The 16,669-nt window shown below is 35.8% G+C and overlaps 1 protein-coding gene across 1 annotated transcript; it reads left to right on the top strand.

Annotated features, from left to right (window-relative positions):
* Window positions 1-11,716: 11,716 nt before the first annotated feature.
* Window positions 11,717-14,932, top strand: LOC135945956 (G-protein coupled receptor Mth2-like). Its single transcript, XM_065493906.1, has 7 exons — window positions 11,717-12,144; window positions 12,192-12,436; window positions 12,737-13,016; window positions 13,073-13,151; window positions 13,207-13,382; window positions 13,450-13,630; window positions 13,688-14,932. The coding sequence occupies exons 1-7, from the start codon at window positions 11,898-11,900 to the stop codon at window positions 13,980-13,982; spliced, it is 1,503 nt and encodes a 500-aa protein (XP_065349978.1). The 5' UTR covers window positions 11,717-11,897; the 3' UTR covers window positions 13,983-14,932.
* Window positions 14,933-16,669: the final 1,737 nt, after the last annotated feature.

Genomic DNA, 16,669 nt, shown 5'->3' with positions numbered 1-16,669 from the left:
TGGAGCATATTGCAATCACGCTAAGTGCGCCCTTTGTTTCCCTCTTGCGACACCAATGTTAACGAGAACGACCGACAGGGCGGCACGTGTCCCGCTAACGAACAACCCCCGAAGGGGCAGCTGCCCTTATGCGGCCAAGGCTTGCGTGCATCATACAATTCGTGGCACGCGCGCACCGAGCGAGGGTGTGTATACTCCGTCGGATTACATAAATTCTCGTCTATAATCCGCGAGCAAAGTTAGCTCGAGCAACATGATTTTAATGAACACTCGTTGGCTCGCTGAATGGACCGAGCGACGCTCGCTCGGAAAATACCGCACGCGTCTTGTTATACATAAAGAGACGCGTTCATAAAGTATGGTTACTCGCTCTATCGCATATTATACGCCGCCTGCTGATGCATGCGCTTTTCGAGCGCTCGGATTTCGTTTTTTAATGAATGTAGCAACATACGACACACGATAGATGCGCTCGGCGAATGAGACGAGTCAAGTGCATTCATTAGCTGCCTTTTTTGTATATCATGAAAGAACGAATGACGTATGAGCAACAACACTTCGTAAACAACTAAACTTGAACGCTGGTTCTGGTAATTTTTATGGAAATATTTCAATTTGGTATAAACGGAAAAGCTAAAATTGTTGGCGTATGAATTTCTGAGAAAATCGGCTTCAAAAAGTTTGCACAGTAATGAAAATCAGGATAATAAAGTGGTGAGCATTGTCTCCTGGCTGAAAATATTAGGGAAGTGTTTAATAATTTATATATCGTTGAATGGATCACGATCAGAGGTCTCAAAATCAAGCGAAAAATTAATTCTTTGATAAATTCGACTAATTCTGAAATTTTTTTAAGAAAAATATTTAGAAACTAGAAGTTCAGACGAAGAATAATCCGCATTACACGTGCTTTGTCCGTGCATTTCCGTTTACGTACCAAACATTTTTAATATGTGCTTAACGATTCTTCAAAAAGGCATTGCGTATAATTGGATTTGTGAAACATGTCGTTAGAGACGGGGCAACAGGTCAACCTCGAGACGGGAAACGTGTCTATTCATGTATTAGTCAAGGTCGTTAAGGTTGCACTTTCAACAAAACCGCCCAAGAAAAAGGGTCGTTTTTCTGAGAACCAATAGCTATTATTACTTTGTATTGCTCTCATCTTGGGAGGTATCGCAATTTAGTAAATTAGATGATATATATGGCTCCAAAGAAAGAGCAAGAGCAGCTTGGTTCCAGGGGTCCCCTTTTTGCATTGTGCAGGCGCTGCAGGAGAGGAGCACTTTTTATGAAACTGCAGGTGCATCTTCGGTGCAGATGTTCCCGAGAATGGGGTGCCTTTATGCTCACGGGTGTCCAAGGGCTATGCGAATACTTTCCCACACTCGTGACTCATGCGGGGTGTTAAATGAAAGTATGCCGCCGCCATAGCTGAGATTTTGTGTGTGATTTTTGGCACCCGACCTTTCTCTCACATCTGCTGCGTTTTTTACCGCGACCATCAGAGGTTAAAAAGCAAACAATTCTCGCACTTCTAAATAAGTGACGAAATGGTGGATTCTAAATGTGGTCGTTTGTCATTTTGAAATTTAATACCACGTCGATCGAGGAATAATATCTTTGCAGTTGGTGACAAAATAAGAGAGCATTTATTTGTGCACGCGTGTTTTTGAATTACGTGTATTCTTGGAATGCATTCATCGTTATTAGGCCTAATCGCTCACTGTTTTCTAAAATTTTGATTGATAAACTTCAATTTCCTAAAAACTAAACCACTTAAATTAATTTTTGCCGCCGTCAGATTAGCAATTTTTTTATGTCCACCGGGCCAGTTCTAATTTTAGACGGCGTAAAAATCAAATATTTTATTTCAATGAATTGGTTTAATAAACCAGGTTAATTAATTCTTTAGAAATCATAAGTGGATTTATTTAACGAATTGAAATTGCGACCATGTTTATTAAAAATGTTGAGTAGCATATTTTTTCTCCCACATTTTTTGGGAATTGCGGTCGTTAAAGTTATTCAAAGAAGCATTTTCCTCTCCGCTTTCTCGTGATGGTCTATTATTAAAATTCTGTGTAGCAAATTCGAGATTCATATCGTGCACCGGAATGAATGAAAGAGCGACTCCTATTTATATGCATTAAAAAAACAGCGGATGACACATGCAGAGCGTCAGGGTGAGAAACTGAAAGTTAATTTTCCGATTGTTTCGCCCCCAGTTTGATATCCTGTTTTAATAATCGACTGGCTTTGCACGGCACTCTGAGAATAATTACGAATTCACCCCACGGCAGGAATTACGCCAGGAAAATCACGAACGCCCTTCATCGTCACGCTTTTCACTTTTCTTCCGTAATGAGTCAAGTGGCGTACATAATGAAGGAAGCAGTGTTCGAAACGCCGGCACCTGCCTATCTCCCACGCGGTGTTTGCGTTAATTAGCGCGGCGATTTTCGGTTTACGGAACGAAGAGGAGCAAACAGGTGTGCATCCAGCATTTCGGCGATTTCCGTTGTATTTAACCGGTAATATTTAAATCCACCCCAGCTGATGACGCTGATGTGTGTGTTTCTCTTCCGCAGATTAGCGCAAGTTGGTAGTCGCCGGGTGTGTGTCGTCGTGAGAGGACAACATCTGTGGTTAAACGTTTTTCAGGGGGTGGTGAATCGGAAGACAAGTACGTGTTATTTGATCCCCATGAGTGTGCTCTACAAGCAAAATTTAATCCCTTCAGTCGCTTCAGACTCTATAAAATTTGAAACTCAGCAAAAATTCTCCGTCGTTGGAAAAGCTATATTATAAAGAGGCTGTTATCTTAAAATACTTGAAATGTGTCTTATATAATATAAATAAGCTATTTTTGATTTTTGAAAATTCAATGCAGCATTGAAAAATAAATTTAATAATTAAGAAAATTTTACATTCCTCTCACATTTCAGTTCGATGATTTCCAAAAAAAAAATAGGTCATATCCCAGGTTTTAATGCACCACATTATATAGTTAAACTTGCGCTTCGATTTCTCCCTGTGCAAGTAGTTCTCTTGTGGTGCCTTTGTTCATGTTATTTTAATTGATAATATTCTTTGACTGTAATCACTTTGATAGACGAACAATAAACATTAATATTTAATATTTAAAAAGCAAATTTTATATATTTAATTATAAACTAAATTACTGTGTATTTTTCTCTGGTCTGCAAGAAAAAACGGAGCAGAAGGTTAGCAGCTATAGGCTTACAATAATAATGGTTCCGATTAATAATTCATCAAAACACATCAGCTCACAGCAGTTGCTGCGCGGGTCTGTTTGATTTCTCTCGTCCCGATGGCGCAAACAAATAAAGCACGCAGCATCTGCAAGCTGCTGGTGGACTTTGCGAATGAATTTTAATAACCGTCACTACGAGACAGATGCGCGTAAACAGAAGGTGTTTGTGAAATGAATCAAACGCTAACTCTCCTCCGCGCGCCAAATGCAGCGAGAAACAAACGTTCATGCGCACAAACTCCATCGGGGCAAATAGAGAGGCTACTCGACAGCAGTCATTTTTTCATGGTTCACTTTGACTGTTGGCCAGGGGAGGCAGATTGTAATCGCTTATGGGTTGATATTTCTAAGATCTGATTTGTACGGTTTATTGAGCAGTAGAATTTTTAATATAATTCTTTTTTTTATTTTCTCCTTCAACAAGTGAGAATTTCCTATTCGTTTTACTTCACGAATTCACCAGTTGCATACACCCTAAGTGTTCGAAGCCGCGAACAGATGGCGCCACCGTAGACTTTCGCTTTTAAAGCACTTCCGCTGCGATTTCAGACTCAATCTAGCTACTGTGCATTCTTCAATTAATATGCTTTTTTTGACGTGCTGAAAACCAAAATCGGTTCAGCCAATCGCCGTAGAATCATGAAAAACTATTTTTTGAAATAAAAAAATATTTTCCAACGTTTCTACGGCGAATGGCTGAACCGATTTTGGTTATCAGCACGTCAAAAAAAAGCAAATTAATTGAAGAATGCTAAATAGCTAGATTGAGTCTGAAATCGCAGCGGAAATGCCTTAAAACCGCTTAAAACAAAATTTTTTAAGAAAGTCTGGCTGAGTAGCGCCATCTGTTGGCGGATTCGAACACTAAGGGTTTATACAACTGGTCAATTAAGGATTTCATTGAGAATATTAATTTATGATTGGTTTTTATTTATCAATGTTTTTGGGAGACACAGTGTTCTCGAGTCCTACGTTATAAGGGGGTCGCTCATCTCGTAAACGGTAAACCGATTAAAAAACAAATCAATTGAATATTTCATGGTAAAAGTTTAAAGCTAGCTGGGAAATAGAAATGATGAGATTGAGACGTCAACTGCCAGGCTATCTGTTCAGATTACGCCACCCTGACTAAAACTTATAGAATACTGTGCTACAACTGGTGCAGCGCTTTTGCCGCTCCGCTGCTGAATGAAACGCCCGCAGATGTAGTTGTGGCGCGGCGACAGAGAGATATGGTCGGGGACACACGCGGCGCGCAGCATAATAGACAAACACGGCTTTTCTCGTCCAATTTCCCACGACCCTCGCGCGGCGTTTGCTTTCCGTGCGCACTGAAACAGCCGTCGAGCGGAGCAGTTGCGCGACAGCCTGCATCATGCAAAGCAAATCACGGCGGCGCTGATTAGCCAGATGGCCTCTTAATATATTAATGACATTATTACGACAGATGAGAGAGCCGAGCACAAGCAGGAATCGGCCGAGGAAACTCGCACGGGGACTCGGACGTGCGTGCTTTAAACAAATTGAATGTGTATGCATATGGGGGATGAGCCAAAGGTCAAAATTTTATGAGTTATTTTCAAACTAACATCATGTTACAGTTTAAAATCTTCTGTGTTGTTATTTTAGAAAACTATAATGCTGTTAAAAAACTCTAAATGCAAATAAAAAGCAAAATATCATATAATATGTTAAATTATTTATATGAAGTGAGTTTGCTTTTGGTAACAAATAGAAAAAAATTCATCTTAATAGATTTTTACTCAATGAACAGATCAAATTGTTTCTCTGTAATCGACCTTTCTCACTCCGAAAAAATTCATTTGGTCATAAGCTAAAATAAAAAATATTTACTAAAACTTCAAAACAAAAAAAATCAAAGCAACAAGAGCAATGATTTTTCCAGCAAAAATAGTGCAGGTTATTCTTGATGATTTGTGAATTCTATGCGGCGGGCGTCGATAGCATTGGATGTGCTTGGATGTAAAAATCAGCCTGGAACACCTGCTCTCCGCGCCGAAAATCTGAGACCGGAAACGCAGCTTCACGCCGCCCTGGTCATCCACTTGTTTGAACTTCCGGCTTTTATCAAGCGCGGCTCACCTCGCAACCTTGGCTATCATTATTTCATTTAATATGAATGACTCCTCCGACGCACGATAATTGATCCCAGTGAGCGAGGGAGACAATGAACAAAAGTATCACGAGTGGTGAATCACAGAATGAAACGGCGCGCGGTGCTCAATGGCCGGTGCGTCTCTCCTCTGCCTGCTTGAAAAAATTGCTTCCTCGACAGATTGATGTTGTTGATAACTTAAGCAGCCGAGCTTGAGCTTTTCGCGCAGATTCAGCACGTGCGAGCAGGATTTTGCCGCACTGTATATTACGGCATTTAATCCAATTAATTAGAAAGGAAACAACGTAGAGATAATTTTAGGCAAAATATAAAGCAACAGAAAATATGTACCTACGAAACATTGTAAAGTTTCTACCGAATGAACAGTTTTTGTGCTGTGACTCATTATGTTTTTGAACGGTTTGTGTGCATTAATCTATAAATTCCAAAATAAAGTTAACAGTCACGAGTTACCGATGATTTCATACATATGTAATGATATAAGGAATTAAAAATAAAACGTGACTTTCTATGACTAATTTCAAACTATCATATCCTTTATAGCAAGCATACAAATAAATCTGAAAAAAATTTGAAATTTTTAACAAGTACACCAATATTTATGGTTAAAACCATTTTATTGACAGCATCCATGCGTTTACTGAAAATTTTTGATTTTGATTTATCTCTCCTGTCAAGTAACACGATAAAAATAATTTATAAGATTCAGTGGTTGCTGGGCACATAATTCTACCAAAACCTTTTCACGCTGTGAGCCCCTTGCTCGACTTTGTTTGAATATGGGTGATTCCAGGAAAAGTTTTGTCAGCGGTATGGCTCAACATTCACACAAAAGAGCTCGCAGCAAAAAATACAATACGCAATCCTCTGCTAGCACGCCGACGCGCTTTTTCCTTTTTCCGCCTTTTTCTAATGAGAAGCAAACACCTGACATGGAATCGCGTACAGCCCGGCGCTGCTGGACCAATAATCTGCCTCATTCTCTGCGCAGCGAGAGCGGCCAATTTCGATAAATTATTACAACCACCTCGGTATAACAAACCCGCGATTAATGGTTTATTTATGACTTTGCAAATTGAAGAGGAGAGCGAGAAGAGATGAGGCCGCAATTATTGAAATTGGAAATCGAACCGCGCAATAGCGCAGCTAAAGAGAGCAGACAGTTAAATTTCCCCTTTAGATAAAAGAGAGTATTGAGGTCTTGATCCAATTACTGGATTAAGAAAAAGAATAAATAATACATGCAAAACAATAACTTCTTGTCCATGTGAGCATTTAAACATGAAAAAAATATTTAATGAAAGAAAAAAGTTGTTTTATATATTATGCCTACTATATAATTTCGGTCTAATGAATCCTCGAGTTCGACCTTCTATCAAAATAATTTTATCCAATTTAATAGGTTAAATTGGCATAAAATTGTGTTTTTCATTTTTTACACCGTAAGTGTCTAATAAACAATTGTATGCTTCTATATCCAATCCATACAATAAAGTGATCACACTGTAGAAAAATAACAATCTACGGCACAGTACAATGCATTCAATTTTTTTCATTTAGACTTAAAGTGATTTTATTGCAGATCAACAGAGCCACACCTCCCCACATTCAGAACACAACAGATAAAAATACAAAACATTTTTTTTTTGTTTTTTGATATAACATAAGGAAATAAAGTAAATCAGTCAGTCAGTTCAGTATTTGGCAAGGCAAATTTGGCTCACTTTTTTTTGAATGCACTAGAGTTCTGGTGTCTATCAAGCAATTGTATGCTTCTATATCTATACAATTAAAGAGGAATGATAGTGAATTTCCCCGCAAAATCCTTTAACACGCATACATATTGGGTCCTAAAAATCATGTACAGTTAAAAAAAATACATAGGCAGCACTGTAAATTTTCGAGAATAGCGGCCTCAAACTTAGCATTGTTTTAAATGGAGAATTTTCAACGGAATTGTGTAATCGCGATTTTCTCTGCTTTCAGAATTTAGTCAGTATTCAACGGTGAATTTTAATGAAGCCCTTTTGAAAATCTGCAATTTTTTAAAAATAAAAAATTTCTTTCAAGACTAAAAAGCACTATTTTTTATTTTCTCACTATTCAATTTTCATTAATTTTCTTATCCTATAAGCAATTAATTTACTATGCTAAAAAAGAGGGCGTAACCGGTAAAATTGGATTTTGGGGCACTTTTGGTCAGAAGAGTACATGGAAAAAATAGGTTGGTTAGGGTTAACTTTACATGAAATTTCATTTATTAAAATAAAAAAATCACTATCATCCCACTTTAAGTGACCACGCTCTGTAGAAAAATAGCAATCTACGGCACAGTACAATGCATTCAATTTTTTTTTCATTTAACGCGCATTTGCAATCTCTTCTTATCAATTGCTGTCATTAATCGTTTAATTTTTCAACATTTTTGTTCAGATTCAATACATAATAAGCTTTAAAAATAACAAAGTATTGCACCGACAAAAATGTGATACATATTTTTCATTGTCCATATAGGATATGAAAATGATAAAAACTAATTGATGTATCTCTTAACCCGTTTAATTTCTAAATATTTTTAATGAAAACTTAACCCAGATTTAAAATTTTATGCTCAAAAGCAACGTCAACTATTTCTTTTAAAATATGGCCTCAATTGCTATCAAATACTTGCTTTGATCCGAACCACTATTGGATAAGTTATCGGAGCATTGCAATCAAACGCATTTCTTGGCGGATATGGGTATGAGGCTCTTATATGATAATAAAGTTAGCATACTTTTACTTCCCTATAGTACGGCAAGCAGTTTAGCGGAGTCCATGCGTCAAGATGCAGAGCCTTTGCTGTTTGGCACTGCTTTTTTATTTGAACTACTTTGCATGTGTCCAAAGTGAAAGATGCGAGGAAGGTTTAGATCTCGAGTTGCCGACGGGTTCCAAGCTAGAGAATGGAAGCTTGGTAATCAAAGGAGTTCTATACAACCATATATCTACCTGGACTAATGGATCCGAACACTTCGTCTGCGAATGCGATTTGAAGCCTTGTTTCAGAAAATGTCCAGAAGGTACATTAGTTTTAAGCGTTTACTGTTTGATATTAATATTTTGTCCAGATGTGCTCAGAAAGCACAATTTGAAACAAATTTCAATTGAAACGCAAGTTCAACTCGGCAAGGGAAAAATTAAGAGCCCTCTCTTCAGCGTTATAAATGTACTAGACGAGTATATTGAGTGCTACCTTGGAACAAATGTCTTTTATAACACGCCAGGGGATAAGGATGATTATTTTCTGTCGTCTAATGGCGAGCTTACTTTCTTGAGTGACGATCAAACTTTGAATTCAAGTGAATTTTGCATTAGTGTAAGTATTTATCAAACCAATTCTTTGCTTTGTTCATAGTTAGTGATCAGAAATGCGAACAGAAATAAAATTTGCTGAAAATTACAAACAAGGGTGTTGGAAATTGTTTTTTATACTAAACTTCATTATAAAAGTAGTAAAAAGTATAAATAAAAATATTAAACTGATTTAATAAGCAAATATAGATTAAAATATTTATATTTTCACAATAGGATGCCGGAGAAAATAGAAACGCAGTTTTGTTGTGCAGTGATATCGGACACATCAGTTTATTCACCAAGTTGATCGTCACACTTACTCTTCTCTCTGTCGTGATGCTGTTTCTTAATTTCGTTGCAATTCTGCTTACACCTGAGTTTAAAAATCTGCATGGGAAAAACCTTGCTTGCCAATCTTTCACTTTGATGACTGGATTGGCTGGGCTTGCATCAATAAATCTTATGGAAGACACCATGCATAAAAATGTGTGCAAAATTGCAGGTAGATTGACATGTTTTATCTGTTTGACATTTCAGTTAATATAATTTTTTTTCAAGCATATGTTTCATATTTATTTCTACTGAGTTCCTTCTTCTGGCTGAACGCAATGTGTTTCGACATTTTTTATACCTTCAGGTTTGATATTTATCAACAAATTTAAAAATAAATAAATAAATAAATTATCTCTCAGGAATCTTAAGAAGTCAACTGGTTCCGGATTTGATTCACAAAATCGACGGTTTAAAGTGTACTCTATTTATTCATCCGTCTGCCCATTTGTCTTGTGCATTGTGGTTATTGTATGCGACAATACTCTCACCTCAGGTCATTTTTATCCTGGATTTGGCGAGCCATCTTGTTGGTTCAAACATGGTTTGTTGACTTTTGCATACTATATATATTTTAGAAAAAGTAAAAAAACTCAATATTTAAGGCCCTGACGTCCACGTCGAGGATATATTTTTTCACGGAATCATCCTCGTGTTAATGTTGGTGAATATTTTCTTCATCACATTCGCTGTATATCGAATAACAACGACCAGTCGAAACACCAGGAGGGAAATGCAAAGAACAAACAGCACTCGTCACGCTGGAAATGATGACATGCAAAGGTGGGAATGAAAATAAAAACGCTCATGGTGAAATTTTAAATTTTTTAAAGGGCCATGATGTACTTCAAGCTGTTCTTCTTAATGGGCGCAACTTGGATCTTTGAACCGATTTCAGCATGGTGCAACAGTGAACCAGAGTGGTTCTTTCTACCATTTGATGTAATTAACGCTTCGCGAGGAATTTTTGTATTTGTTATCTGCGTTCTTCTCAACCCTAAAGTGAGGAAGTCGATCGCAAAGTGGAGGCTATGCAGAGCGTTCTCGAAACAAGAACATCAAATTACTATAAGTAGCACCAGTGGAATAACATTGCAGGATGTGTCTGAGTCTGGAAGATTCAATTGATTTTGTTGTTCCTTTGAAGAGATGACGTACAAAGCTATCTCCTTTCGTAAATTTAGTTTTTTTTATTCATAGTGATTTTATTGCGGATCATCAGAGCTTTTAAGCCCCCACATTAAAAAAGATGTCAATTGGAAACAGATGAAAAAAATCAGTTTGTCGATTTAGTATTAATTCAAATATTTTAATTACTATTTGTTTTAGCCGTGTGTTATTTCATTTAGATAACAAAGTAACATTTTTTCTGTTTTCCAGTATTACATTGTACTGTTAAGTTAATTTGATAGAGTTGCAACAGTATGAGGACTCTCCTATACTTTCCTTTTCTTCAATAACGCATATAATGTGGCTTTTGTTAAAAATAAGTTGTAGTTTGAAAACTTAATTTAAACGTTTCTTGATAGTTACCAAATAAGGCAGAGGCACGCGTAGTTGTCATAATTATCAGTAGTAATTAAAATCAAGCTTCCTTGTTGACATTTCTGTTGCAATTCAAATAAAAAACAAATAACTCCACAACAAGGAAGCTGCATTTAATTTCTTTGTAAAATGGGTGTAACAAATATATGCTAAATAAATCCATACTGCTGCACGTTATTTGCTTAAATAAAAGTTTGTTGAAATTGCACATAATTACGTTTTATTTCCTTATCTATAAGCCACCTAATTCTTTTGTGGATAACGTTCTTAAACAATGGAGTGATCTCGGTCAATTTTCGATTTAGAATTAAAATTCATATTTATTTGCGAGCATAACTAGTACAGCATGATATAATACACTCCCTTTGCCGTCTAAATATTTGCAAACAGGCCAAATAAATCACATCACACATTAGATATATTAGATACAATAATGTCTTACATTTTTTACTTTAATTAATACCAAATGAATGAAATATTCAATTCAATGGCTTTTTTTCGGACTAAATAGGGCAAAATAATATTTTTGGTTGCTTTTCCTTGCCTGGTATCCTCCTGTTTTCTAAATTACTAAAACAAGCTCGGTGCTACTTTTTGCCATGCACTTATGATGTTGAAGAATATTATTGAGTTACAATATATAACTAAATTTTAATGGATCTGATGTACTTGTACTTCTATGGATAAAAATGGTCGAAAACAAGCTTACAGATTCCAGGAAATATTTATAAATTTAAACAGAAATAAAAGTCTCAATAACTGTCATAATTATTACCTGTCTCAGGCAATCTGCATAATTTATTGTTATTTATAACGAAGCATAATATATATTATTTTAGACCGGATTATGAAAATGTGTTTTTCGCTACTAATACAGCAGGTTAAACAAGTCGTTTTTAAAAACTTATTACATAAACAGTCTGATGAATCACTGTAATTTCTAACCTTCTTTTTAAAATAAACTTTAAATTCAAGACAGCAAAAATTAAATATTCACTTTTACAATTGAATTGGCACCCTGAGTGCACAGCTAAAATTAATATGTCTCAAAAAATTTTCGCTGCAGGGAAACTTCACAGCGCCTTTAATACAAAAACAAGCAAATCCAAAACTCAATGTCTAAAATACGTTATCGCAGCTAACCAACAAAATTTTATCAACTTTGAAAAACGTCAATTCTATGCGGATGTTTGTGGAACGTTTAAAGAACATGATTCATGCAATAACATTACTTCCTTATTAAACATTAGTTTGCGGTGTCCGTGCAGCAAGATGTACAGCCTGTGCAGATGCATACTGCTTCTGCTTTTTTATTTCAATTACGTGTCATGTGTCCAAGGTGGAAGGTGCGAGGAAGGTTCAGAGTTAGAATTGCCGGCGGGTTCCAAACTAGAGAATGGAAGCTTTGCGATCAACGGAGTTCTATACAACAATATCACCACTACTTGGAATGATCGCCGCAATGTACACTCTGTCTGCGAGTGCGACCTGAAACCTTGTTTCAGAAAATGTCCAGAAGGTACATAAGCTTAAAACGTTACTGTTTGATATTAATATTTTGTCTAGAGGTGCTCAGAAAAAACCATTTGAAACCAATTTCAAATGAAACGCGAATTCAACTTGCCGAGAAAACAAATAAGAGTCATCTCATCAGCGTTATAACACTACTAGACGAAGATATTGATTGTGATTTATTGCCAGATGTATATTCCAATAATAGTGGTGGTGATTTATTCAGTCTGACATCGAAGGGAGAACTCATTTTCCTAAATGACAGTGAAACTATGTACTCAAACGAATTTTGCTTCGGTGTGAGTATTTTAACAAAGAAATATTAGCTTCTTTTGTTTAAATAGGTTTTATAATATGAAATGGATATTTGCTTACTTTTCAATGGAAAATATTGCGGAAAAGCGACTGTCCATATCAGTGGATTAGATACTATTTAACTCGAGGAGAACTTACTTAAAATATGAAAGTAGCTTTTTGTCTATGTGCTAACTAAAAATTGTATGATTTTTAAGCAATCATATTTCAAAAATCTTATCATTAATTAAAAGCCATTCCTACTGTTTAATTAATCTTTAATGATTTATTGTTTTCTCTTATAGGACCTTGGAGAGGATAAAACCGGAGTCCTCATATGTGACATATTTGAACCACCTAAGGATCCTTTTAAAATATTCATCACCATTCTCATACTGATCTCTGTCGTGATGCTGTTTCTTAATTCCGTTGTAATTCTATTGACACCTGAGTTTAAAAATCTGCACGGTAAGAACCTTGCTTGCCAGTCACTTACTTTGATGATTGGATTGGCTGGGCTTGCTGCAATATCAATCAAGGGACACACTATGCACAGAACTGCACAAACGTTGTGCAAAGTTATTGGTATTGACTGAAATTTTTTTTCACGATTGAGTGGATAATTTAATCAAAATTTCAAGGCTACACCACTTATTTATTTCTACTCAGTTCCTTCTTCTGGCTGAACATAATGTGTTTCGACATATTTTACACTTTCAGGTAAAGACATTTGATAGCATTAACATGAAATACTGATAAGTGATCTTTTTGAAAGAAATCTTAAGAAATCTGCAAGCTCTCGCCTTGACTCACAAAATCAACGGTTTCTGGTTTACTTCGTTTATTCCACCCTCTTCCCATTTCTGTTGTGCGTTGTCCTTATCACATGTGATAGTAATCTCACTGAAGGTGTTTTCTATCCTGGATTTGGCAAAACTACTTGTTGGTTTGGTTGGTTGACTATATTTCGATAGTAAAAGATTTTTAAGATAAAATAACACATTTTTTCTCTCTATAGACAGCAGTGATGCGCTCGTCGAAGGATTATATTTCCACGGAATAGTCCTCTTTTTGATGGCACTGAACTTCTTCTTCATAGCATTCGCCTTATATAGAATTACAGAGATTAGTCGGAAAACTAGGAGGGTAATGAGAAGAACAAAAAGCACGCGGCACGCTGGAAATGATGATAGACAGAGGTGAGAAATTGAATTGAAGTAAAATCGCTCATAGTGGAGAGTTGAAAATTTCTTCAGGGCCATGATGTACGTCAAGCTGTTCTTCTTGATGGGTGCAACTTGGCTTTTTGAGCCGATTTCGGCTTGGTGCAATGAAGAACCAAGCTGGTTCTTCCAACCAATTGATGTAATCAATGCTTCGCGCGGAATTTTGGTGTTTTTTCTCTGCGTTATTCTAAACCCAAAGATAAGGAAGTCAGTTGCTAAGTGGAGGCTATGCAGAGCGTTTGCCAATCAAGAACATCAAGCTTCTTTAAGTAGCACCACAGGTGTTATGTTGCAGGATCTACCTGAGTCTAGTAGATTCGATTGATTGATTTTATTTTTTAAATGTCTCTTTTTGAGACTATAAAGCTTAAAAATTAAGTCAGCCATCTCAAAAGTTTTTTCATATTAAACGCTCAATGCATTAGGTGAACAAATACAAAGCGAGTCATCAATTTAGAGGTGGAAACATAAAATAAAAATCTGACCACAAAATATTTATAAAATGCCATATATAAACTTAGAAAGGTAAATTTTGCACCGTCTATGAAAGATGACACAAGGGTATTTTATTTCGTAAAAAAGTCTCGATTTTGCATGATAATTATAAATCGCAAAATTTGTATTTCTGATAAACGTTTGCTCTCATCATATGTACTTTTTCTCTGGGTGATGTATTTCTTTAAAAAGTGAATTCGGTTAAAAATTTGATTTTTATATTACGTGTTTTGAACTGAAATTCTATCAAATTCTCGCGTGACCTCCGCTGGCGAGTACAAGCTGACTTCGTGCGAACGAGAGTGGCTCAGTTTTGCGGCGCGAAATCTGCGAGTGTATACGCCGCCGCGCGTGAAAAGAATAGCCTACCTAAAGTGAGGAAGTCGATCGCAAAGTGGAGTGTATGCAGAGCATTCTCAATGCAAAACCATCAAATTACTACAATTAGCACCCCTGGCATTACGTTGCTCTCTCCTACTTTCCTTTCTACAATAACGCATTAATGCGGTTTTTGTAAAAAAATAGTTTGTTATTTGAAAACCCTATTTAACCTTTTCTTGATTGCTGCCAAATAAGGCAGAGCCACGCGACGTTGTCATAATTGTCAGAAGAAATTATAATCAAGCTTCCATGGTGACCCTTCTGTTGCAATGCGAATAAAAAACAAATTACTTCACAACGAGGAAGCTGCATTTAATTTCTTTGTAAAATTATTGTAATAATTATGATAAATTAATCCATACTTCTGCACTTTATTTGCTTAAATAAAAGTTTGTTGAAATTGCACATAAATACGTTTCATTTCCTTAAATTATTAAAACAAGCTCTGTGCTCTTTTTTGCCATGCTTTTATGATTATAGAAGAATATGTGTTACAATGTATATGAACTTTTAATAGATGCTTAATTCTGAATAAAAATGGTCGAAAAGAAGCATTTACAGATTCCAGCAAATATTTATAAACTTTAACAGGAATAAAAGTCTCAATAATTGTCATTTTTTTTACCTGTCTCAGGTAATCTGCATAAATTATTGTTATTTAAAATTAAGTACTACATATTAGACTAGATTAAAAAAAATTGATTTTCATTAATCTTGCATTAGGTTAAACAAGAAATTTTAAAATCATGAATATATGCAGTGTTCAGTTGGTCACTGTTACTATTTCAGAGAAAATATTTTTATTCAAGACAGCAAAATTTAAAAATAATTTGTACACTTCAATTGGTTCCCTAAATGCATAGCTCTCAGGTCAGTAACAGGCCAAAGAGTGTCACGACAAATATCTCAAATTTATTCGCTACAGAGGAACTTCACAGCGCCTTTACTAAAAAAAGCAAATCTAAAAATTCAATATCTGAGATACGTTATCGCAGCTAACCAACAAAATTTTATTATTTTTGAGAAACGTCAATTCTATGCGGGGATATTTTTGGAAAGCTTAAAGAACATGATTCATGCAATAATATTTCTTCCCTATTAAACATTAGTTTGCGGTGTCCGTGCGGCAAGATGCAAAGCCTGTGCAGATGCATACTGCTTTTTTATTTCAATTACGTGGCATGTGTCCAAGGTGGAAGGTGCGAGGAAGGTTCAGAGTTAGAATTGCCGGCGGGTTCCAAACTAGAGAATGGAAGCCTTGCGATCAACGGAGTTCTATACAACAATATCACCACTACTTGGAATGATCGCCGCAATGTACACTCTGTCTGCGAGTGCGACCTGAAACCTTGTTTCAGAAAATGTCCAGAAGGTACATAAGCTTAAAACGTTACTGTTTGATATTAATATTTTGTCCAGAGGTGCTCAGAAAAAACCATTTGAAACCAATTTCAAATGAAACGCGAATTCAACTTGCCGAGAAAACAAATAAGAGTCATCTCATCAGCGTTATAACACTACTAGACGAAGATATTAATTGTGATTTATTGCCAGATGTATTTTCCAATAGTAGTGGTGGTGATTTATTCATTCTGACATCGAAGGGAGAACTCATTTTCCTAAATGTCAGTGAAACTATGCACTCAAACGAATTTTGCTTCGGTGTGAGTATTTTAACAAAGAAATATTAGCTTTTTTTGTTTAAATAGGTTTTATAATATGAAATGGATACTTGCTTAATTTTCAATGGAAAATGCTGCGAAAAAATGTCAGTGCACCTATCAGTGGATTAGAAACTATTTAGCTCGAGGAGATCTTACTTAAAATATGAAAGTAGCTTTTTGCCTAAATTAAGTGCTAACTAAAATTTGGAGCATTTTTAAACAATGTCATATTTAAAATATATCTTATCATTAATAAGTAGCCCCTCATACATTTAATTAATCTTTATTATTTTATTGTTTTTTCTTGTAGGACCTTGGAGAGGATAAAACCGGAGTCCTTATATGTGACACAATATATGAACCACCAAATGATCCTTTTAAAATATTGATCACCATTCTTATACTGATCTCTGTCGTGATGCTTGTTGAGATTATAAAGCTAAAAAATAAGTTAGCCATCTCAAAAGTTGTT

The sequence above is a fragment of the Cloeon dipterum genome, chromosome X (genome assembly GCF_949628265.1).
Source record: "Cloeon dipterum chromosome X, ieCloDipt1.1, whole genome shotgun sequence".
NCBI classification, from domain to species: Eukaryota; Metazoa; Arthropoda; class Insecta; order Ephemeroptera; family Baetidae; genus Cloeon; species Cloeon dipterum.
This window is presented reverse-complemented; position numbering and strand designations above follow the sequence as displayed.